Source organism: Coccidioides immitis (genome assembly GCF_000149335.2).
Source record: "Coccidioides immitis RS genomic scaffold supercont3.1, whole genome shotgun sequence".
In the NCBI taxonomy this organism is placed as follows: Eukaryota; Fungi; Ascomycota; class Eurotiomycetes; order Onygenales; family Onygenaceae; genus Coccidioides; species Coccidioides immitis.
Window position 1 is genome coordinate 2,463,319 of NW_004504310.1, and position 23,085 is coordinate 2,486,403.

The following is a 23,085-nucleotide window of genomic DNA, read 5'->3' on the forward strand; positions in this document are numbered from 1 at the left end:
AAAGAGGAGGGGGAGGAGCTAGCAGATATGAAGCCATGGAAGCGTGAAAGCATTGGAAAGAGACATGGACATAAAAAATGGCGAGAGGCTTCAGAGAAGAGCACTTGAAACATGGCGTCTAGTCTGGTTTGCAAGTTCGCGTAATTACATCGGTGGCTATTCAAGGTTCAAATCAAAAGGAGCAAGGAGAGCCAAAACGGTGATTAGTCGGTGGGCTAGACATGAAGTATGTTTAGGAGGAAACCAGAGAGCAACACATAATACTGTAATTCGCCGGCATGGTTCGAACGGTCATTTGATAAATCCAATATAAAACTTAAGTTTGACTATACTTTCAAAGAGAAGGAAGGCAGCTAAAACCCGAATGGATTTGATGGAGCTGGGAGTTTTAGTTAGCAAAGATGCGCTTCAACGCGGGTATAGAAAATTACTTACTTGCTTGGGCGAGATTCGCCTTAAGGCCGGTGTGTTGGGGGGTTAGCTTCTTTGTGTCTTTATGCACTCCGAAACGGACAGGAGGAGCAGGACCTGTCTTTTGGGGTTGTAGTGGCGCAGCTGGAAGCTCTGGTATCGGAGGAGGTGGAGGAGCCGCGAAATTACCAGTCCCTCCGAAGCCGTTGGCACTTGTTTGCTGGGGTTGTAAAGGTGGGGGAAGGACGGAGTTGATAGACCCAGCTGGTAGGGGTTGCTGTGCTGGCAGTTGAGAAAACCCAGAATATCCAGTTTGTTGCGGAACTAGACTTTGAAAGCCTGGCTGTTGTGGTCCATTCATAAAGGTACCTTGTTGTTGTCCCATCAGCCCAGTCGGCTGTCCAAGCTGGCCCATTCCGTAACCCAATGGAGCGACCCCCGTCGCTTGGGGTTGCAATTGTGACTGCTGGAATCGTTGTTGATTAAGCTCCGATAAGCTATGGCCAGGCGGTGCAAGGTGTGGGCTGGTTTGAGGAAGTCCAGTGAGCTGCGGTTGCAAAGGAACTGGCCCAAGAGCGCTTGGATTATTCGGAGCGGAAAGGGGCCTTGGGGGCGGAGGTGGAAGCAATGATCCTTGACTCACGGCGGGCGGAGGTTGTGGGCGCTGTCTTGGAGGCATCGGCGGTTGTTGCATCTGGAATTGAGAGGCTTGCTGCTGCTGGTGAGGCTGCCCGAAGCCGGTCATCTGCGCATTTAATCCAGGGACCTGGGACGCTTGGGATATGCCAGGCCCTAATTGTGCGAAGAAAGCGGGATTTGCGCCCGTCATCTGTGGCTGTTGTTGCGGTGCTTGCTGAGGCATCGACTGGGGTGGCGGTTGAGATACTGCTGGCTGGCTTGTTTGGGGTGCTAATGATACCTTGGATGGCTGCAATGGCTCCTGCAATAAGGAAAGATCCGCCATGGCTCCCGTGAGACTTGGCTGGCTCTGAGCTTGTGTTGCCGTTGCGGGCGGTGATGCGGTCGCCTCTGCGGTCGCTTTGGGATGCTTTACTTCCCAGGCACTATCTTCAAACCCTTTCGGTTCATCCTTCCCCTGTGCAGATAATGCAGCTTCTTTCCCGACTGGTGACGGGTTCGAGGAGTCTTTTAATTCAAACGCTTTCGGATCGACGACATCGCTAGTTTGTACGGGGGGAGCAGGTCGGCCTTTGCGCGTATTGTTGCGAAGGGCTCCTCCAGGGCCAGAAAACAGGCCTCCGCTTTCTTCTCCATTGCCAATCACTTCTTCACCCCCGAAACTGACGTTTCGAGCCTTCGACTTCCTATTATATTTTCCATCGAGATATCTCATGACTCGTAAAATATCACCCTCTTTGAGGCCCAATGTACGTAGCGTATCCGAAGTAATATCGGGCAGGACACTCTCATCCATCGAGTCCTTTGAAAAGTTTTGGGCGTATCGTTCACAGAGATGAGGGCCAACACCAGCCTTTAGGAAGAAATCAAACCAATCGTAATCCGGTTCTTTCTTGATAGAGGCGCCTACAGTTTTTGGCTTCTCCAGTGGTATTTGACTGCGACGACGGATATCAGAGAGCGGCTTATCCTCATCCAAAGACTCACCAGTAACTCTTTCAACATATTCTAGATCTTCGATCGACATTTTAGCAACGGGTACAGCTATTTTCACTCCGTTCTGTTTGTGCAGATGTATTTTCCCGTCTGTAAGACCGATAAATTCGGCAACGACGGTAAATGTACCAGTGCGATCGGTCCATTTTCTCGTTCTCGAAGGATTGGGCTCTAATGACTTGGTTACGACATGTCAAGCTTTGATGAAAATCGGAATAAAACTCACTCTGTTTTGAAGAGCGGCTATCACGCTTGTGGCGCTGCAAACGTTTGTTACCATCATCATGTGCAAATAAACTGCTGGCTCTGTTTGGAAGTTTCATGCCGGACCCTACCTCTCCGGAACCAGGATCATGCCTCCGAGACTTTCGAGCGGATTCTCTCGCTAATCGCTCCTCTTCACGGCGGTTTTGTTCAACGGCGGACAGACCGGCATTCACGCCGGAAAAGCTCGATTCGGCAGGCGTCGCGACTCCTGTGATCTCGATATAGCTGCTTGGAACAACACCTTCCTGCCCATTCTTCATTCGCCTCACCATCCACCATTCTTCTGATTTGGTATCGTCGAGAATGATGACTTCGTCTCCGATGGCCACAGTAACCTCATCGTCCCCCTGGGCCATAAAGTCATATAGAACTTGGCCCTTTTTCTTTCCGCCGGTGGTGCCCGCCGCAATCACTTCTCTCAAGCCTTCGGCTTTGTATCCTCCGGCAATTTCCCCTAATGCAGATACAATTTCCTGGGCCGTATCTTTCGCACCCGCGTGAAAATCGACGCTCTTACTCGGTCGTACCAAATCTAAGAAGACATGCTTTCCTTCAATAGAGTAGTGTGTGAGCCGTTCTGCAGTCCACTCCTGATGCGGACCATCCTCTGAATTCTCCGGCGAAATGAAAATTGTTCCCGTAGCAATATTAATACCAAGGGTTGTGGGCATCTTCTTTCGCTTTCCCATAATCGAGATCATTTCACTAATATTGTAAATATGGTATCCGGATGCTGAAACGGCGGATGGACTATGGGGCTTTTCACGCTCTCTAGTGTTTATTCGGCTGTATGGAGGAGAAGGTCTTATACCGGGAGAAGTCTCCTCTTTCGGAGCACCATACTCAGGGCGGGGGGCGGGTACTTCACGGCGAATGGGATACGAATCTTCTTCCGGGGGGGATATTGGTTCTTGTGGTGGGCTTGGGTGGGAGACGGGACGCTGAGGAAGGGCTGGACGCGGGCCATTATCGTCTTCGTCAGATGCCTGCGGAGTTAACGCTGTAGGTGGTGAGAGAGAATGCTCTGCGGAAGGCGCAGGAGCTTCCCTAGCCTGACTTGATGATAAGGACTCTTGCTGTTTATTGAGAATGCCCGCCAGAGCGGCCGCAGGACTTTCAACTGGGCTGGCAGGAGAGTGTGGTGTCGGTATTCCCTCTGATTCGGTTTCACGATGGTCGACTCTTTGAGGCAATGCCGGAGGGGCTGGAGGAGCCGCCGCGGCAGGCTCAGTCTCTTCCACTAATTCGATATAGTTCGAGGGAGCAAATCCATACTCCGAATTTACTTGTACTAAAGTCCAATCGGGATCAGAAGTGTCAAACACTTGGAGTTCGGCATCTTCAGAGAATGAAACTTCTTCATCGGTTTGCCGTGTATAGTCATAGAGAGCGCGTGCGGTTCGGTTAGGACGGGCCTATACCACACGAAAATATTAGCATTATCAGCACCATCGTTCGTCGCTATGTTGCGAAAAATATGTCAAAAGGGAACGCAGCCCAACGTCCAGCAATCAGGTTATACGTAAAGTAGAGGGGTAGCTGGAGCGAAAATATGTTACCTCTTCGACATAATTATTGGGCACCAAGCCTACGGGTTCCTCGTCGTCCACATCGGCGGCCTTTTTCTTTGCTTTCCACCAGCCATCATCCGAGGCCTTGTCAAGAATGAAGAGAAGATCGCCTTCCGATATCTCGAGCTCGCCCTCAGCCTGGGGCTTATAGTCGTAGATGGCTGTATAAATTCCCACAAATCCCATTTTGCTACTCTCCAAACAGCATCAAAACGAACGATACGCCCGGTAGTCTTCGTATATATTAGATATGCAGCAATCGCGAAGGACAGTGTTGAGCCACCGTCCGGCCTCCTCGGAGTGAGGGACGTGCGTGTGCAGAGGGCGTATCGGGGGATTGCTCGGCAAGGGACTCGGGGTCAGTAGGTCGCGAGCGAACAAATAGATTGGCCGGGTTTGCTATACAGAGAATCGTCGGCGAAAAGGATGAGGTCGAGTTGCGATGCTGTCTGGCCGGACCGAACCAAGAATCCCATGCATGACAAAACTATGGTGTAAGTGTGGAGTACGGGTTTCTCATGAGCCTCTTCTTTTTGCAAAGGGAGGCTTAAAATAAAAGGCGGGTAATTAACGGCAGTCGGAGATTTAAGTATATCAAATGCAGAAACTATGTGAGAGTTGGAAGCCAATTCCCGGCTGAAGAGTAGAGAGATGGGCAGTGAAGCTGGCTGTGGTCGTGGTCTCGGGGGCGGCACTGGAGAAGGGTAGAGACAAGAGTAGGTGGATGTTCGCTGGGCGGGAGACCTGGAGTACGGAAATATCAATACGAATACAGCTTCAATTCCAAATATTTCCCCTGTGAATCTCCGTAATCCGCCAGGAATGGCCACGCAGAATACTGTATGGAACACGTCAGGTGTATCACATTCTGACTAAGCAGGTCCTCCAGGCGGCGAGTTGTCGACACCCCTTTTCTCTTGAGCCAAGGGCGATCCTCGTCCGCGCTGGTGACAGGAAACGTCTCATCGACATTTGCTCTGCACAGATATACATACATCAGATCTACGAACATCATTTTCTTGGAGAATATTGGCTCTTTTATTGAACTGTTGGATTTTCAGGGTCGGAGCACAGACCTCCGGCACAGATTTGCAATTGGTGGCCACTGAGCGAGGAGCAGATGACTGCCGGGTGCGGGACAGGGCAAACGTCAACGGAAGATTTTTCTATTACTGGCCTATTGCCGCGATCATGTTATACCAAAAAGCTTGAGGAATTGGCAGTAGATGCTTTACAGTTCTTCCTTGTATGTCTCGTCGCTCCCTTCTTCAACAGGGCCATTCTCCGCTTTGGCCTGCCCTTTTTCTTGCTTTTCCTGCTTTTCCTGCTTTTCCTGCTTCTCCTGCTTTTGCTGTTTCCGAGCTCCTCTTTGCTTCTCTTTGTTCTTGTTTGGTGTCTGCGCACCATTATGCTCCTCATCTGCTTCGATGACTCCACGGAGCCCCCTTTGTCCATTGGCATCGATCATCTCCATTTTCCAGTCTTTCCCATTGGCAAGTTCCTCCAACTGTTTTTTAAGTGCCTCGATTTTCTCTGGATCTAGGTTGTATTTTTTCAATTCTTCTTTGGACAATCGCTGTATTTCGCCACCTTCACTAATTGCAACGACTTCAACTTTCTCTTCGCCCATGGATGCAACTCGACCCTTTTCGATTTTCTTTCCATCTTTACCCACAAACTTCATTGCACCAACCTCGATATCCCCCACAATTGGCAGGGAGTCGGATTTGGAGTCACTAAGTTCTTGCTGTAATCGAAGCCTCCGTCTATCCTCCCACTCAGGGACCAGCCCATGGGAAATGATTTCTTTGCATTTGATGCCGTTGGGTTCATCTTCTCTTGGAGGTTGGAAGGCAACATCGTTGCAGAGACGGGGAGTGTAAATCACCATCAAGTATGAACAAGTCGTAACCTCCTTGATCCAACCAATGTGGTCTGTCGATTGTGGGTGGCAGTGAAACTGGACTTCAATCTTTCGATTCCGTCCCGTGAGATCGCAGGGTGTGCCGTCATCGAGGTACTGAACAAGGTACCAGGAATCTCCGTCGGCTTGGTGCGTCGCAACTTCGGTTGTAGGTGGATTTACAGCGCTTGCTTTTGCCCCCTCCTTATCTGTTCGGAATCTGCCGAGGATATATGATTGTGTGGTTGGGTCCTCTGTAGGAGGGTAAACCGGAGCGCCATTGCCGGGTAATAGGGCATGAAATTGGCGAACCTGGTTCATGTAGCAAAAGGAATATGACCACCAGCCAGCAGCATAATACATACAACGCCCTTCCATGTCCTGAAGTAATTCTAGGCCCCTGTTTGTCGCCCTCGCCAGTTCCTTTTCTTGATCGGCAGCAGATCGAGTCCCAGCACTAGCACTACCATCGGATAGTTTGGTCTTAGGAATGCCACAAAGAAATCTTTGGCCCCCTATAACCATTTCTTCGTATGCTTCTATGGAATCATCGATCTCTGTCGACGAAAATGAGCCGGCATCATCTTCTACTTTATCGTCATCCCGTGATAATATTTGCTGCGATAGCCCGGTGTAATCATCCTGACCAACAGCCGAAGGGTTGGGCTGCTGGGACGGCGAGGGCGAGGTTGCGACACGGGGTTTAGAAGCCAGAGGTGTTGACAATCGCGAATAGGCGTCGTCGGCTAGGATGTATTCGTCTGGAAACTGTATCTCGTACTAAAGAATGTGGAAGAACGGATGTCGACTTAGTAGGTGTCCGCACAATGGACTTCTCAAAAGGCAATCAGACACGGCACAAAGCGTTAAACATACTTGTGGGAATCCAAGAACATCATCCTGAACGCGAAAGGGTTTCTCACCCAATGTGCCAACAGCCGCGGATGCGATTAACGCCACCAATGATACCCGCGTTCGGCGTCCCATGGCGTTTGGATTTCGACGTTTAACCAAGCTTTGAAGCATATGTGAAATGCCGCAGTACCCGTGTATTAGCAAAGGAGACTATTTCCCAAACTGTACTCGAACTGGTTTAAGGGCCTTCATAGATCCTCTGCGCACTTTGAATGCATTGGTTGGTGGTGCTTTGAAAGGGGAGCTCGGATCATGTTCAGGAGAGTCTTCACGAATCAGCCAAAATAAAGGAATATCTTCAATGTTCAGATCCGGGGAGATTCCATTATTTATATATTCATGAGATAACTCAGCAGTGAGCCCTGGTGAGAATGGCCGCCTCGACCGCAAACAACGGGTGAAACAGTTTGTAAGCCCGCCATGAAGTCCTTCCTTCCGTCATCTTCCATGTGGCCTCTTCGCTAGCGGTGCCGCTTTAAGACTATGTCAACCTCCCTCTAAACCTTCAAGCTTCAGCCCTGGAGCCCATTTCCCCTAGACAGCACTGCACAAGCACAAGGTGATAAAGAAGGTGGAATTTAATTACTACACATTTCTCAACATTTACATTTCAAATATCAATTTAATAAAGTGAGAAAAAAAAAAAAAAGCTAAAACTACAAACAACATTCATGTTGGTGGTATATCATCATTCATGAACAATCCCAGCATTCCTTATCCCATTCTCTTTCCAATCTCACTTTCCCAGCCTCTTGCTCGTTCAAACCCATTAGATGAAGATTGGAAATCCAACATAGCCTGATAGACACCTTCTTGAGAACTCAACACAAATGGGCCGTATTGGACAACTTTTTGATCAAGTGGTTGGCCGGCAACCAGCATAAAGCGAGAATGCTCCCTTGAGTTTGGCTTACTAGAAGCATAGACAAAATCCCCCTCCCGGTCAAAGACAACGTTATGGTATTCAGGGACAGTCTTCGACAGTGATCCGGCCGAAGATGAAGCTGAGGATGCACCTGAATCCTTTCCAAAGGTGGTTTCACCAGACAATGTATATGCAAACGCATTCCAGCCCTTCGGCAAGGTCTGCGTCACTTCTCCTCCCGGCTTGAGCGTGATATCGAATATCCAAACGGGTGTATAGGCAAGGTCCCGAACGGAATCAACGCCATGTGATTGACCCGATATGACCTTGATTATCGCTTTGCCGTCGTCCGCTGTAACAGTAGGGATTTCGGAGGCGCGGAGATCACGATATCTAGGTTCGCACATCTTTAATTTTTCCGGGAGGTCCACCCACAACTGCATGCCGACGTTTGGACTTCCGTCGGGATTCTCGTGGGGCATTTCCGCGTGCATGATTCCTCGCCCCGCAGTCATGAATTGGAGGTCGCCGGGCCCAATTGTGCCTTTGTTTCCAGCAAAGTCTTCATGGTCAACTCCTCCGGAGAGAAGATACGTTATGGTTTCTTGGCCGCGATGAGGATGGTCGGGGAAGCCTGCGCCCTTTCCGATAGTGAAATGATCGAGCATCAGAAATGGGCTGAAATTTCTGAGCTTTGCGGTGCCAATGGAACGGCGCACCCGCGCGCCGGCGCCCTCGGGCTGTTCAATGGCAAGGAATGCCTGCCGAATGGCTCGCGGAATTGACATTTGAGAAGCGATCGGTACTGTGCTCTGAGCCGATGAAGAATCCGGAGCTCGAATTATGGAGATACTTTCGGTCTGAAGATAAGATATTATTGGGGAAACGGGCAGTGCAAAGTCGGAGATCGAAGATTGAATCTTTCCTGAGAAGCGAACTATAGCAATTGAGATGATACAAATCAAGAGAGAATAGATCCACCTCGCCGACCCGACGAAGCCCATTTATATAATTACACGCACCCAGAGGAGAAGGAGGATCTAGGGACAAGTAGAACGTTCTATGGAATTGTCTAAGCATGACAAAGGGCCGCCTAGTACGTATTTTTAATGTAGAAGCGCCCCCGGAGTTACCAGACTTTGGAGGGAAAAACTGACCGCATATGAGTCGACTGCTGCAATGCTTTTGGCCAAACCCGCGTCGCCTTCCCGGTTGCCACTCCTGTCTGTCAGCATTTTGTAAGCTCCGTGCATTATTAATCCCCGGCTAGCACCATGGTCTTGGCAACCCAAACCCTCTGTTCCTTGCTCTCGGCCCGCACATCGAAACCACCCGATGGCGAACTTGTGAGGCAGACCGCCTCTCGAGCTACAGTACCGGTTGGCACAGTCGGAGTCGACTCGTACACTACGACAGTAACTAGTTGGATATGTGATGTGGGAAAGGGGAGGAGAAATACTCCGTAAGAATTACTAGATTCAAAGATTCTCGTTACCTTACACACAGCTTGCCGATCCATTCCAAAAACCTCCGGCAGCCGCCATTTCGAGACCGCGTTTAGCCAGATCGGCTTTTAGTTTAGTTATTCGGGCCTATAGGAAACAATCTTACCCCAAGTATCGGCAGTTCCCCAGATACCACGACGGAGGCAGCTCAACTGTACGATCTGGGAATTATCGACAAAAAGGTTAACATCAACACCGAACTCGCGTATATACCAGTTGAACACCGATGGATCTGCAGCTGTCGAGGTGTAAGAATGAGCCTATTTAAAAAGGTGTTCAGCATGAAAAGAGACACACCTTCAAACATGACCCGTTCCGGGGGCAATTCTTTCATTATGGTGGAAACGACATCCGTTCTCCAGCTTTTCACGTTCTCTGTTATACCTTCGCTCTCGATCATGAGACGCTCCACTCCTGCGTCAAGGAATCGTCGACCAAGGTTGATAAGCTTCCCTGGGTCGCTTGTGCCAAGGGCCTCAAGTTCTTCGGCTGACGTGTCTAGTTAAAAAGCGAAGAATACGCATAAGCTGCCAGTCCAAGCCGTGCGAAAGGATACAGCGTGCGTACCTCCTCCAGCCCCAAACTGGATCCCCAATTCTGGCTTGGCTGTGAGTCCATACGAATGCACTTTGTCAACCAAGCGAAGCCAATCATCGCCGGGAAATGAAAGGAACCCTGCTGAGAGTTCTATCACATCGAACCTGAGAACCCAGTGACGTGAGCAAATGAAGTGGCTTATCCAGAATTGGATTTCAACCAACCCGAGTTCTTTGCACTTTGCAAAATACTTCTCGAGGACAGTGGCGTTGTCCGGGTGAGTTAGAAGATGTTCTGCCCAACCACCCTATCTTACAATTAGCCAGAAACGACATACTACCCCGTGACTAGGCTCACCGTGGAGACGTAAACGTTATGTTCATGCGCCAAATCAATCATTTCTCGCAGCTTCTCTTCCTCAAAAAGAGAAAACGAGCCTGGCGTTTGGTTAGCTCCCACAAGGTAGAATTGGTAACAACGCTTCTTTCCAGTGATAAGGCCATACCCCCGGAAAATTTGAGGCCATCAACATATTCACCCATCCTACCTCCGCCATTTTTGATGTCAGTCTTTCTCGATAGGCACAACCCGTCTTTCTGGAGAATAAAACCCTGACGAATTGCTCGGCTGCGTCTTACGTTTCGAGGATATCTGCCAAATATCCCCTTCCCATTACCTGTACTCTCCGCGATCCAGCCGTTAGCAACCAAGAAGTTCTCTAGTTTTCCTCCTGAAGTTGGTGAATCCTTCAGCCCTAGGAAGTGGAAAGAATAATCCGTACAGCGTAGTATGGACCGCGAATCTCGGTCACTCCTCGCGTGCGCGGCTTTGATGACAACCGGTTCGACCTGACGAAGCCCAAGCCATTGTCTTTGTCCTGAATCAACGGCTTGACGTGCTTTCCTTGGTGCGACGATGTAGAGAATCTGGACGCCACACGGGCCCGGAAACCTATGTCTCGAGACGCACCAACCATGGAGCAGGCGTTCCGAACCGTCGTAAGGCCCGACCTCGCTCTAACTGACATATTTTGTCCCAGCTACTCAAGAGAGGATGTAAAGGGGTCTTGTAGCACGTTCTCCTTTAATTGCTATGGCTTGGTATTGCTTCTCATTGATTTGGCAAGAACTAGGTAATCCATTAAACAATCAGCACTCCGCTCACAATTCTGGATGTAATACAATAGGAGGCTTGCCTGTTATACATCAGAGATGGTGAAGCTCCTTGGAAGCTCTGGATGTGACGTCATAGGTGATTCGCTAGCATTTGTGACGCGCGTGATATAGCGTGCAAAGGTACTCCGTCCATTCGTCATACATACCACCAGGAGTCCCAAGTGCCCAGGTTTTCCACAAGGTGTATGCCCGCAGCAGAGAATGGGAAGCAGGTTGACACGCCTGGGTGTTCTAACATGCGGACTAATTAAAAGGCTAAGGGATCAATCCAAGCAGGCCACCAGTCCTATGTTTAAAATCTCACAATATCGGCCAGACCTGAGGACTAAACATGGCATTCACATCTGTTACATGGGGTCGTCGCAAGCTTCTGAGATGGAAACCTGTTTGGCTCACATCAACAACAAGATTATGATTATCCTCATTGTCTCCTGGTTTGGGGACGAATGTTGTTGTAGATGGTACAGTTTATGGCATTTGGTATACCCTTTGCAACCCAAACAATCTCATTCGAAATGTGCGGGTGTTACCCTTGATAGCGGCAATGAAGCACAAAGTACAGCCAAGCAGGAGATAAATACTAGATCTCTTTCTCCTGTGAGCTATGAATGATACTGGTTAATCAATCTCGGATATGTGTTCTTGCAACTTTCTTTCAGTTCTTCAATGTGAGATTTGTTCTAATAAGAGACCAATTTCTAAAGCATAACGACGGAGGTCCCAAGACAGGACCCGGAACTATGCCTGACAAGGGAGCGGGGACCTTGGGGCCGAAGATTATTGTTGTCAACGAGACATGTGTGCTTATGAAGCTGGGGTTTTAAGCTACAAGCAGCCGACCGGGTTCTTGATGGCCTTACACAGTCATCAGCCCATGTCGCACCAATTCTATTTCCCTTTCACTGTTTCATCAGAAAAGGGAGTTTGCTCAATGGCTGTACATTTAGTTTCCACTGGACCACCAGGATGTTTGTCGCCATTTGTAGCCATCCCGTACGTACTGTATGTTGGGAGGAGCGGGATAAAGCTTAACTGCACTCAGACGGAGCCATCCATCAAAGAGACGGGTATTGTGAGAGGGGCTACATCAAGCCATCCGCAGTTGTCCTTCTCCCCGTATATGAAAGCGCTCGCCCAAGATGTCAAGCAGAGCTCATCTAGAACGGCAAGGGAAACGGGATGTTCGGGTGCGGTGCATCCACGGAGATGCGAGGTGGCACGGAACCAACTCCCACTCCCTATAACCATCAACTTGCTGGGTTGTGATGGCAGATGCCAGGGTGAAGATAAACCCATCGGGAACGACGTATGCAAAAAGGCTGACCAAAGTTTTTATCTCCTTGCAGAGCACTAAGCTATCGAGCCAGGGACTTGAGAGGTCCCATCTATGAATTATCAGTTACTCTGTAACTGATGGCTGCAACATCCAAAGACAGGCAGCCAAAGCCCCTTGGGTAACTCAAATCAGACCGGTGAGTTGAAAACAACTAATTCGCGAAGAGAAGTGTGTATGCGGAGTATACATACACACATACGATGGATGCAAGGGACTCGTCCACACTTACACTTCTCCGGCAATGATATACCTTAACCCCGTGCTGATCATGATCTCACTATGCGAATCTGAGACGCGCTTACGGACGGATGCAACAACAACACTCATCCATCCATCATAGAAGTTTACCGATTGCCTCCACGTCTCGTGTCGAAGCGATAAATTCGCGGGGTTTTAACGAAACTATCCCGCTAGTTTAACAAGCATTTGCCAGGGCCCCTTTCGGTCTTGGCCGGGAGCTTGTATTTGTTAAGGTGCTAAATTGCCGGCCAGTGCATTTTACGGTACTTGATCTATGGCTTGTCCTTTTTCTCCCCACTATCGAAGCCTATCTATCCAGCATCTTGAATGTGAGCCGGAGCATATCAGGTTCGTCATTAACAGGAACAGAGCTTATGACACCGAAGTGATCACGGAGTTGAATCAAGACGCGCCAAGCCATGTCAAGCAATTCCAGCTGCCTGGGCCTAACTCATACGGAGGAAGCGCTGGGCTCCATGCGATCTTCATTTAACAAGGTTCGACGATATTATGAGTTAGCTCACTACCATTCTGATCAGACGGATTATCCCTGGCATTGCTGCGGACCCGAACAGGGCCATCATATAAGCCGTCCGGCTATTATTTGCCTCAGAGCGATACAAGCGGGCGAAGGTGTTGGTTTTGCGCTCTCATTGCATGTTTTTATAAGTCCATGATTAGCTGGAGAGCTGATCAGAATGTGTCTGCCTAGATATTCTATCAGTCCAGAAAACTTCTCCTCGGTCATCATCTCAGGGAAGCAAAGAATGGTCTAGTTACTCAACTCCGGGGAGCATCGTCCAGGGATTGCATCAGATCTGCACCACATGCACGGCCGAAGTTGCAGAACTTACTGCCATGTTTCAACCGGAGTGAAGATCCAATAGCTGTTTTGCAGCTTATCGTTTGCCCCTGGAGTAGCGGCACAGGTGAGGGGAATTTGCTGTGATTTTTCCAACGCTTGCTCACGGCAAATCATGTCCCATAGGATCCTCGTCGCTCGGTTCCTCCACTCAGCTGCTTGAGAGCATTTAACATCCTTGGCCAAATGAGATCTCCAACAACCTTGGGTTAACTAGCTCCATGCAACGGCCATGGATAAAACCTGGTGCCCCTCTATCTGGGTTTGTCGACTTTCTCGTCCTATATATGCCCATGGCTCCACGCCCTTGGGTAGATGTTGTTCAAAACATCTCTGTTCGCATCTGGGCCATCCGAGATGTTGTTATTTGTTTTACTCCTTCCAATTGTCCAGATCCTCTGTGGGCTTGAAGTAGTTGTTGCCTCACCGGCAAATCGCTTCAAGCTGGCAGAGCGGCTTTCTGTCATCCCTGATGGATGGACTAGACGAGCTCGTGCCAATCCATCTAGCACTGTCCATCTCAAGGTTTCAGTGCGCGCCAAAGATCCCAACTTGCTCCACCGCAGTCTTCTTGAAATATCCACTCCCAACCACCCTCGTTATGGCCAGCATATGAAACAACATGAAGTCCGAGACATTGTTGCCCCTCATCCGGAAGCGTCAGATGGTATAATGGCATGGCTTCATGAAGGGGGAATTAAACCCGAAAATGTTGAAAATAGGGGAGATTGGATTGACTTCTCCACCAATGTTGACACAGCTGAACGTCTTTTGAACACGCGATTCTATCACTTCGAAGACAAATCCGGGAAGGTTGGCAAGATTCGAGCCCTGGAATATTCGCTGCCATCTAGCTTATCGAAGCACGTACGCACCGTGCAACCAACCACTTTTTTTGGAAGCATGGAGCGGCATCGCAGCCACATTCTCAGACCCGTACGCCCGGCGTCTGAATCCGTCGCTGCCAACACACCGTCCAGCCTCCGAGAACTATACAACATGCAAGATTTCCAAGTTACAAATAAGAGTCGGAATTTGCTTGGTGTCTCCGGTTATCTCGAACAATACGCCCGGTACAGCGATCTCAACGCGTTTATCGAACGTTATGTTCCCGACGCAAATGGTGCGACTTTCTCCGTTGAGCTCTACCATGGTGGAAAGAATGATCAGGATTCTCGACTGGATTCTGTAGAAGCTAGTCTTGATATTCAGTACACCGTCGGCCTAACGTACAACACAAGCGTCACCTATTATTCCGGCGGAGGTCGGGGCCCGTTGGTTCCAGACATTGATCAGCCAGACCCAAATGACAACCAGAACGAGCCCTACATGGAGCAGTTGAAGTTCTTTGCAAATCTTTCCGACAGCAGGTTGCCCACCGTTCTCTCAACTTCATACGGTGAAAATGAGCAGAGCGTGCCAGCGGAATACGCAAAGGCGGTTTGTGATGAATTCGCAAAGCTCGGTGCCCGAGGAGTGTCTGTCATATTCAGCAGTGGAGATAGTGGCGTGGGATCTGGATGTTTGACTAACGATGGGCAGAACCGGACACGCTTCAATCCAATTTTCCCTGCTGCGTGCCCATATGTTACATCTGTTGGTGGCACCGAAAACACAAACCCAGAAAGCGCGGTGTATTTCTCATCTGGTGGATTTTCTGAAATATTCCCACGTCCCTCGTACCAGAACGGGAGTGTCGACGCGTTCTTGAACCAGCTCGGCGACAAATGGGCCGAATATTTCAACAGAAACGGCCGTGGTTTCCCTGACGTAGCTGCTCAGGGCGTCGACTACGCAGTGTACGATCACGGACAAGTACAATATGTGGGTGGAACAAGGTCAGTGCATTGCGTCGGTAATCCAACCTGAGCCCAAAAATCGAGCACTGACATCCTAAATTTCCAGTGCGTCTGCTCCTTTAATCGCGTCCGTCATTTCCAATTTGAACGAAGTCCGTTTGTCTCAAGGGAAACCGGTCCTTGGGTTCCTTAACCCTTGGCTGTACAGCAAGGGACACCAGGGCTTCACCGATATTGTCGACGGTGCTGGTACGGGCTGCACCGGCACGAATGGCGGACCGCGTATCCCTGGGGCAGCCTGGGATGCTGTTGAGGGATGGGACCCAGTGACTGGATTTGGAACACCGGACTTCAAGAAACTGATGGATTTACTTCCTTGAACGAGCCACGAAGCTGAGCAACGGGGAAGCGAAGTCGGTCCAGAAGGTTGTTAGCATACAGTAGGAGAATAGATCATAGATCAATATCTAGCAGCCATTTTCATGGAAAAATGATGTGGTCTGTAGTTTCTTGAGCTGTTCAATTGATTATTCTTCAATATGTTCCGCGGAACCTCATCTGGGGCACGCAAGGACTTACCCATTGAACCTGGGGCAGCTCAGGACTGCGACGAATAGCTATATATTTTTGGGAGTTGGTCAAACAAATGGTTCCCTACTTGGCTAGTTAACCAATGCAGTTACCATACCACTGAATTGGCGTCATATCTGGCCAAAACTGGCCTAACAGATCCTGGAGCTGTTAATCTCAAGCGGAGTGAATGTGAAAGCTTGGGAGAGCCATAAATCAAGACACACGTCGATCCACAAAACTATCCCCACTGATGTACACTTCTAGGTATACAACTACAAAGCAACTAACCAAGATTGTTTTCTCTACCTCTTGTTTAACGTTTTGCCTCACCATTTGTTGTGTTTTTCAATTTGCATCACTGAGATTTGGACCAACCAGAAGCCAGCTAGACTGCTCCCTGCATGGCTAGTCGACGATGCCTCGCTCTTCGTGGGCAGGGCTGCTTCACTACCTGATGAAGTTGCCCAACTGGTTCAGATCATTTTTTTGAGGTTTCTATCAGACTCCTGCAATCCGTACCAGCAATCATCTCCATGCAAGTTCGCCTTGAACGAGTTTTTCCCACCCCACTGGTATGCTTGTCTTCTAGCTGAAGACATATATCCCCGGATTAGCTCCTCGAACGAAGCTCAACAAATCCCCCTATCAAACCATACCATTGGCAAATTATCCGTCCTCCTATTGTCTCCTCCATTCCCTCGAACCCAAACAAAGACAAGAAAAGAAAAAACGACATCCCCATCAAGATCTGTGATGGATCGAGTCCTTTCTGTTGTGAACGACACACTGTCCCACAAGCCGAGAAAACGCATCAACAATGCCATGTCAACCATAGTTCTTTCTGCAGAATCTGGAAGCACTATACTGAAGGGCATCAGCGCTGCCGCAAGCGCTTTCCCGACTGTCAAGGTCCTGGCTTCGCTGGCTGCCTATGGCGGTGCCCTGCACCCCTTTATCGCGGCTGCCGGTGCGACTGCGCAATTCGTCAGCGCATACCAGAACACGCAGATTGCCGCTGTCCTTAGGGATATCGAGCAACAGCTCGCGGTCCAGAACAGCCTTGTTGCTCCTGGAAAATTCGCGAAGATCGTACATGCGTACATTCGGTCGAAGGCACAGGAGACCAAAGACCACGAGGCCAACAACTACTACTTCCTGTACCACCCGGATACCGATTGGCACGCTCTGTTCTATGAGCTGGTGCAGCACAAAGAACCGCTGCCCAAAAATTTCTACGGCATGTCGGACGATTTGAACGGGCTCTGTCTATGGATGCGATTCATCCGGCGCGTCATAAAAAAGACCCGGCAGGATCAAGTGACGTTCCATCTTCTCATGCCCTCGTATCGATTTTATGATATCCAGGAGCCGGTGGAGTTTGACGACACCCTAAAGCCGCTGTACCTACATTGTGAGAAACACAACTCCATGCCGTATGTGAGGATAAATGTACCGGACAGCCAAAGGGGCATGCTACGGCGCGTCGAGGTCTGGGAGAGACCGGCGGGAGTTTGGGAAAAGGTAGGCTTACAAAAGCCTCCACAACGCACTGTTCTCGGGTGGGCGCCGAGCGAAGCAGACAGAGCGATTAGAAGGTCACATATTCCGAGGGCTCGCAAGAGAGACCATGCTTTTTGAGCTCAACCCTTCCTTCACGTGGTGGTGGTACCACACTTAACACCCAACTGCTGAGAGGGAAAGCTCCTGATAATTGGGATGAATCAACACAACACAGACAAGAATAATTTTATTCACGGTAAGAGTCAGACCTTTTTCAATGTATATCCTAGACGTACTTTGTTGATGCACAGAACGCTCCAGAAAGCTCGTTCAAACTGCCAGGAGTGGAAAATGCTACACCACGCGCCCAGGTGACCTTCGTGACGATGGTGTAACCCACACGTTGCTCATGTTTTGTCTTCGAATGATTCGTATAGAATCTCTGGATCGGACTAACACCGTGGTTTCTAAAGAGAAGAGTGAACTAGCTTCCATGGGGTGGCGTTTGTTTAGGCGAACGTTCATGGGTCTTTTTTTTGAGCCAATGTTATAAAGTATTTATTTTTCGAGATCGCATCTTTCACAGAAATGATTTCGAAGACCGTATCATATCAACTCTTGCGAAGGAGTTTCGGCAGAGGGGTGACGGCGGAAAGCGGGAACGCGAACAGTTGAAGTTGGGATAGAAGCTCTCTTCAATCTTCTCAAACGTCAATTTTTGGAACTCTCAAAATGTATTTGAATGACGGGAGGGGACACGTATGCCACTTATAGATAAGAGGCCATCGCCCGGATTCCGCTGGCTGCGTTGAGTATCACGGCATCGGAGAGTTTGAAGCAGTACTGCAAGGTCTGCATAGCAGTTGCGCGGCGCGCACCTTTTTACGTAGCGGCTATGAGACACTCCTCTTCCTCGTTCCCAGATCAGATCTACGGGGGCTGCATCGTCCATATTTCAATGGCCCCCCCAAATATCACTCATACCCGCACTGAACCCTCCCTGTCGTGACCCGGTCAGGGCTCACTCTCTCTATAGATTATCCCTGATCACTTCTAAGGAGGCTCACAGAGCGCATATTCAAAAGTGGCCCTTGACGGTGATCTCCGCATTGATCATTCCTGCAGTCCTACGGAGCTCATCCAATTGGGGGGGTGCACAGAGACGTGAACGGGCAAAAGCCCGTCCATTTCTTGAGGGTTATGGCGGGATGATGCATCTTCATCCCAGAAGCACATACATACAGTACATACATGGTTATTGAAATCAGCAGCAGCGAGCTAGGTGCACAGAGACGCCTGACGATGAAAAGTCTGCATTCCGGATCCAAACTCCACGCTGAGGAGTTGCTTGCGGTATAACTCGGACCGCGTTTCTTCGTATCCCTGATCGCTTCCTACATACGGAGTACATATGTAGTCTCTTTTCGAGGGCGGGATACCCCGAGTATGAAACAAACGGATCCGGCTCTTCCGGCGGCACACCGACCTCCCACTAGAATTGAAGCGAACGGTCGACTGAGATGACAGTTCATCTCCTTTTTGTTTCTTTTCTCCCCTTCCCCCTGCGAGGAGAGGCCAATGGATCCGATCGAGCACGTTGCACAACCATCCAATAATAATGGATATCCAAATGTTGTCATAGGGCACTGTGGGGGGCTTGAAGCAAAACGGCGAATCATAAAAATCCATGAGGAGCGTCGTTCTCATTCTCGGAATAATATCTGGCCAGAAAGTTACAAATGCCGGTCTCCGACTCAGCAGCAGGCTGAACCTTTTCTGTGCGATGTTGAGCTGCAGATTGCTGTCGAATTCGCAGCCCGTCGGACACACGGCTTGTCTGGTAGCCCGACGGACGAGGTTGGTTATGTTATGTACTGAGCGCGTCACGGGGCGGTTTGATACGGCATGCCCAGAGCCATGTACGGAGTATCGGGAATACATACACCCGTACGCAATATGTAACACGAATCTTACGGGGAGACCAAGTGGGGCGACGGTGTCGCCGTGGCGGGGCTTGGCAGACGGCGCCGATTGGCTCGGAGGGCACCGCCTTGTGGTTTCCCGGCAAGCGAAAAAGGAAAGCTTCAATGGAGCGTTGGACCACTCGCTGGCAGCTTCCCTGATTTCGCCTGCAGTCTCGAACAGCCGAAAAAAAAAAAAAAAAAAAAAAAAAAAAGAAAAAAAGAGAGAGAGAGAGAGTGTGTGTGTGAGTGTGAGAGTGTGTGAGATGTGCAGCGTGGGGTAGAATACATAGGAAGACTGTTCAAGCGTTGGCTTTTTTCTTTCTTTTCTTGTTTATTGTCATGAATTCGGCGATGACCAGGAAGTTAGGATGTGTATTATTATTATTATTCTACTCTGGCATCGGGGAACAGAAATGCGACCCTGCACTGACATGCTTCGGCCAGGAAGCTTGTGCCCTCTCGCGCCCCTCGGGTCGCGTGCCCTCCTTCCATCTGACTGGACAGCCCGGGGGATGATGGCATCAATCATGGGTGTTTGAACACAATCCTCATATCCACATGGACTGACAGCACGCAGTTGGCCTGCGTCCGGTCCTGGCAAAGATCAAAACGTCATTTTCCCCTCCTCCCAGGCTGGTCACCTGCTGCTATGTAAGAGCTCTTGAACAGCGGTTTCATCTCCCAGGACGCCGTCTTCGACCCCCTTTCCATGATGCTCTCGTCGTCTCTCCCGTCTATTCTTGTGTCCCAGGAACACACTTTCGGCGACTTCCCAGATCAGAACCGGGATACTTCGCCTGGATTCCCCGTTCGCAGTGGCCGATAACTATCCGCTCGGGTCCCAAAGCCACGGCCTTCTCTCCCCCTTCCGGCTGCCCCCAAATCGGGGTTCTGGCTGAAAGTAGACCCTAAGGAAGCTCATCCGCACCCCGGACCTTAGTTCCCTACGCACCCAGGTTCGACTTTGCTGCACACGGCTCGCTCTTCTCTCTTCCTTCTTCTTTTTCTCTCTTTTTCTTCTTCTTCTTCTTCTTCTTCTTCTTCTTCCTCTTCTTCTTCTTATTCCTCTTCTTCCTCTCTTGTCCTCTCCTTTTCTCATTCTTTCTTTTCTGTTTTCCTTTTCCTTTTCATTTCCTTTCTCGTTTCAATCATTGAAAGCAGTATTATTCTGCAAAATAATAATACACGCTTATTGCCTTCCAATCATCACTTAGTCCGCTGCCTCCCCCAATTGACCACTCCCCCCCCCCCAAATTGAGGCGGGCGGCCCGAACAAAGTAGCTCCCGGGGGGCACTACCGTTTGGACATGGGTGCCGGGGCTTTCCTGGAACCTCTGGTGGTCGTGACCCTTCTCTTCGGTGGAACATGGATCAACCGCGAAAGGGACGTCGCGCGCTCATATTCGCGAAACAGCGGCTTTCCCAGCAGCTCCCGCGATAGCGCCTCCTCAGACCAAGAATCGGATCCTCAGCTATCGAGACTACGCACCTCAGGCTCCAAAGCTCCCTTCGCTGAAGGTGACCTGCCTCGCTCCCATTCACCCTCCCTGCTCACGGACCAGGAGCACCGATGGAGGAAGCGAAATATTGGCCTCTTCTCCTGGGAGACGGAGGTCATCACGCCTAACACAGCGGTTTTCAAGAACCGCCTGTTGAGCAGGCTCCTTCACAAGTTTCCATTCCTGGTGGAATGCTGGTACTGGGCCCTAGTGTATTGGGTAAGGTAAATTTCCACCCACTAGTCTTCGAGGACTGGTCTAACACATGCCGCTACTCTTCCAACACAGATATACCAGCTAGGGCGCGCCTTTACTGCTGTCACACTCCAGGCAGGCACTGTGGATGTAGCCAGGCGACATGCACTCCAGATTATTGAACTGGAGGAAAGGCTGCATATCTTCTGGGAGACTGGAATTCAGAAATACTTTCTGCAGCGGCCCTTGCTATTGATGTGGACCAATTGGGTATATTCTTTTATCCACATTCCCGGCACAATTGCATTCCTCGTCTGGCTCTATTACTACAATATCACCCGCAATCGCCAGCAGGAACGGTGGTTGGATGGAATGAGAGGAGAGATCGCCGGATCGCCCGCCGGTCCGGCGCTTTACCAGGCTCGAAGGCGGACCATGGCCGTCTGTAACCTGCTTGCCTTTGTCGTCTTCACCCTTTGGCCCTGCATGCCGCCCCGCCTGCTGAGCGATGAGAATGTGGAAGGCCCAATTGGCGAAATTGCCCGGAGCTATGGATTCGTTGACACGGTACATGGAACGGGTGGCGCGAGCAGTGTGTGGACGCAGAATAGATTTTGCAACCAGTACGGTAAGCATAATATTTCTCCTCTCAAGCTCTTGTTCGTCAAGGGGCTTACGCTTTTTTCGATCGATAATCTAGCTGCGATGCCCTCCCTTCATTTTGGGTACTCTTTGATGATCGGCCTGACTATAATGACGATACCCTTGGCTCCTCAGCATCGTCGCTCAGGCGCCCTAAGTTTTCCCCTGTCCGACACACCATATGCAGGATATAAGCGTTGCTTTCCATCCTGGCATCGGTTGGTTTGTCTCATCGTTGGATTCGCGTACCCGTTCACAATCCTCGTGGCCATTGTGGCCACCGCTAATCATTTTATACTGGATGCGGTGGCAGGTGCCTTTGTCTGCGGCCTTGGATGGTGGGGAAACTCCATTTTGCTGAACCTGCTGCCGATCGAAGACTATTTCCTTTGGGCTCTGCGGATCCATAAGCCCGAGCACCGCATTCTCGACGTGAAAGATTTATTATATAATGATGTTGACGATGATATCGCAACGCCTGGCGCGCGTACGCGATAAAAACCTGAAGCTCTATTATCCCGTCAGCAACAGCAGTCGCTTTATAAGAATGACTCTTCATGCCCTTACTATCAGCGTGTATGATGATTTGTATTCCTCCCATTAGTGGCAAACTTCTTAGTTACACATACATATATATAATCTTAATCTTCGCGTGCGAGATTGTCGTGAAATCCTCGGATCCTTGCTTTCCCCAATAGTATCGATAACACCGTACATAAGCTTTGTTCTGCCTCAAAGTGTCAGTTGATAGAATCAGCTAGTTTTCCAAAAGCTGAACGTTGTCACAACTTAACCTTTTGAATGTTGACCTGCTAGCGCCCACAAGATGTAGCCTTGAGCTATAAGGTGTTGGAAGTTACGGTCATACTTGAGTCGGCAATTGTCTGGAGGCTGCTTGGACGACTTAAAAAAAAAAAGTTACCAACCACCATCAAGTAGAAAAAGTCCCCCAGGTGATTTAATTGCATTTATCAGGAGAACTCAGACAAGCTTCCTCACTTGCAAAATGGCACCAATTTCTGAAAAGGCTGGGGTTGTGCTGTCTAACACCTGTTGAAGTATTGTATTGTACATGTCTATAACCATTGAGCGTCCGGTTTTGTCGAGTAAGTGTAGTCCATATAGTTACATATAGCAGCTGTAACTAATGGAACTGAACCCAGCATTTCAGTGATATGAATAATAGAGTGGTGACCATCAACGCAGTAGGCTTTGCTGATGCTTCGTCTGATAAGTGTAGCTGAGGGGAGGACGTGAGAAGTTATGGTCCTATCAGGGGAATTTTTATTTTTTTTATTTTATTTATTTTATTTTTTTCTCCCAGCGTGACAATTAAGTTCCAAGGGAACAAGGTGTGTACAGAATAGATTGTGGATAGATAACCCCAGCCATTTTGCTTCGCAGGATAGAACAGGAGAAAGATAGTTGGTGCTAAACATATAAGAAGAATGTCTGAATGTGTACTCCGTATAGAGTAACTAGTTAAGTGTAGTGCTAGAGGAAGCGGTGGTTTATGAAGTCGAGCCAGCTATTGTGGTCTTGGTTTCAGAGTTGATCCAGGGTCAAGCCGACTGATTGTCTTCCAACACATTGCCATCAACAATGTCGGGGGATATTGCTGTAGATGCCTGAGCCCTCAATTTTTTCTCTGACCTTCTTCCCTTTTTATTTTTTTATTTTTTCTCCCCCTC

At 49.4% G+C, this 23,085-nt stretch overlaps 9 protein-coding genes across 9 annotated transcripts; 4 read left to right on the forward strand and 5 right to left on the reverse strand.

Annotated features, from left to right (window-relative positions):
- Positions 1–190: 190 nt before the first annotated feature.
- CIMG_02193 (cytoskeleton assembly control protein Sla1) lies at positions 191–4,577 on the reverse strand. Its single transcript, XM_001248421.2, has 4 exons — positions 3,873–4,577; positions 2,273–3,728; positions 436–2,217; positions 191–379 (listed from the first exon to the last, which is right to left on the reverse strand). Exons 1-4 carry the CDS (start codon positions 4,068–4,070, stop codon positions 354–356), a joined length of 3,462 nt encoding a protein of 1,153 aa, XP_001248422.1. The 5' UTR covers positions 4,071–4,577; the 3' UTR covers positions 191–353.
- Positions 4,578–5,115: 538 nt separating this feature from the next.
- CIMG_02192 (misfolded glycoprotein degradation protein Yos9) lies at positions 5,116–7,105 on the reverse strand (the record flags this gene model as incomplete). The annotated part of the gene is made up of 2 exons (XM_001248420.2): positions 6,664–7,105; positions 5,116–6,567 (listed from the first exon to the last, which is right to left on the reverse strand). Exons 1-2 carry the CDS (start codon positions 6,811–6,813, stop codon positions 5,116–5,118), a joined length of 1,602 nt encoding a protein of 533 aa, XP_001248421.1. The 5' UTR covers positions 6,814–7,105.
- Positions 7,106–7,255: 150 nt separating this feature from the next.
- CIMG_02191 (pirin) lies at positions 7,256–8,609 on the reverse strand. The gene has a single exon (XM_001248419.2). The coding sequence runs from the start codon at positions 8,569–8,571 to the stop codon at positions 7,417–7,419; it is 1,155 nt and encodes a 384-aa protein (XP_001248420.2). The 5' UTR covers positions 8,572–8,609; the 3' UTR covers positions 7,256–7,416.
- Positions 8,610–9,149: 540 nt separating this feature from the next.
- CIMG_02190 (sulfonate biosynthesis enzyme) lies at positions 9,150–10,780 on the reverse strand (the record flags this gene model as incomplete). The annotated part of the gene is made up of 8 exons (XM_001248418.2): positions 10,391–10,780; positions 10,248–10,285; positions 10,115–10,152; positions 9,967–10,046; positions 9,834–9,916; positions 9,640–9,773; positions 9,370–9,570; positions 9,150–9,310 (listed from the first exon to the last, which is right to left on the reverse strand). The coding sequence occupies exons 1-8, from the start codon at positions 10,634–10,636 to the stop codon at positions 9,150–9,152; spliced, it is 981 nt and encodes a 326-aa protein (XP_001248419.2). The 5' UTR covers positions 10,637–10,780.
- An 860-nt stretch (positions 10,781–11,640) lies between these two features.
- CIMG_02189 (uncharacterized protein) lies at positions 11,641–12,447 on the reverse strand (the record flags this gene model as incomplete). Its single annotated transcript, XM_001248417.2, has 4 exons — positions 11,641–11,686; positions 11,786–11,866; positions 12,014–12,169; positions 12,350–12,447. The coding sequence occupies 4 exons, from the start codon at positions 12,445–12,447 to the stop codon at positions 11,641–11,643; spliced, it is 381 nt and encodes a 126-aa protein (XP_001248418.2).
- Positions 12,448–13,579: 1,132 nt separating this feature from the next.
- CIMG_02188 (tripeptidyl peptidase SED3) lies at positions 13,580–15,401 on the forward strand (the record flags this gene model as incomplete). Its single annotated transcript, XM_001248416.2, has 2 exons — positions 13,580–15,060; positions 15,128–15,401. The coding sequence occupies 2 exons, from the start codon at positions 13,580–13,582 to the stop codon at positions 15,399–15,401; spliced, it is 1,755 nt and encodes a 584-aa protein (XP_001248417.2).
- A 946-nt stretch (positions 15,402–16,347) lies between these two features.
- CIMG_02187 (uncharacterized protein) lies at positions 16,348–17,232 on the forward strand (the record flags this gene model as incomplete). The annotated part of the gene is made up of 1 exon (XM_001248415.2): positions 16,348–17,232. The coding sequence occupies one exon, from the start codon at positions 16,348–16,350 to the stop codon at positions 17,230–17,232; it is 885 nt and encodes a 294-aa protein (XP_001248416.2).
- Positions 17,233–18,672: 1,440 nt separating this feature from the next.
- CIMG_10884 (uncharacterized protein) lies at positions 18,673–19,217 on the forward strand (the record flags this gene model as incomplete). Its single annotated transcript, XM_012358934.1, has 2 exons — positions 18,673–18,951; positions 19,116–19,217. The coding sequence occupies 2 exons, from the start codon at positions 18,673–18,675 to the stop codon at positions 19,215–19,217; spliced, it is 381 nt and encodes a 126-aa protein (XP_012214357.1).
- A 972-nt stretch (positions 19,218–20,189) lies between these two features.
- Positions 20,190–22,196, forward strand: CIMG_02186 (uncharacterized protein). Its single transcript, XM_001248414.2, has 3 exons — positions 20,190–20,776; positions 20,846–21,380; positions 21,453–22,196. The coding sequence occupies exons 1-3, from the start codon at positions 20,366–20,368 to the stop codon at positions 21,890–21,892; spliced, it is 1,386 nt and encodes a 461-aa protein (XP_001248415.1). The 5' UTR covers positions 20,190–20,365; the 3' UTR covers positions 21,893–22,196.
- The last annotated feature ends 889 nt before the right edge of the window (positions 22,197–23,085 follow it).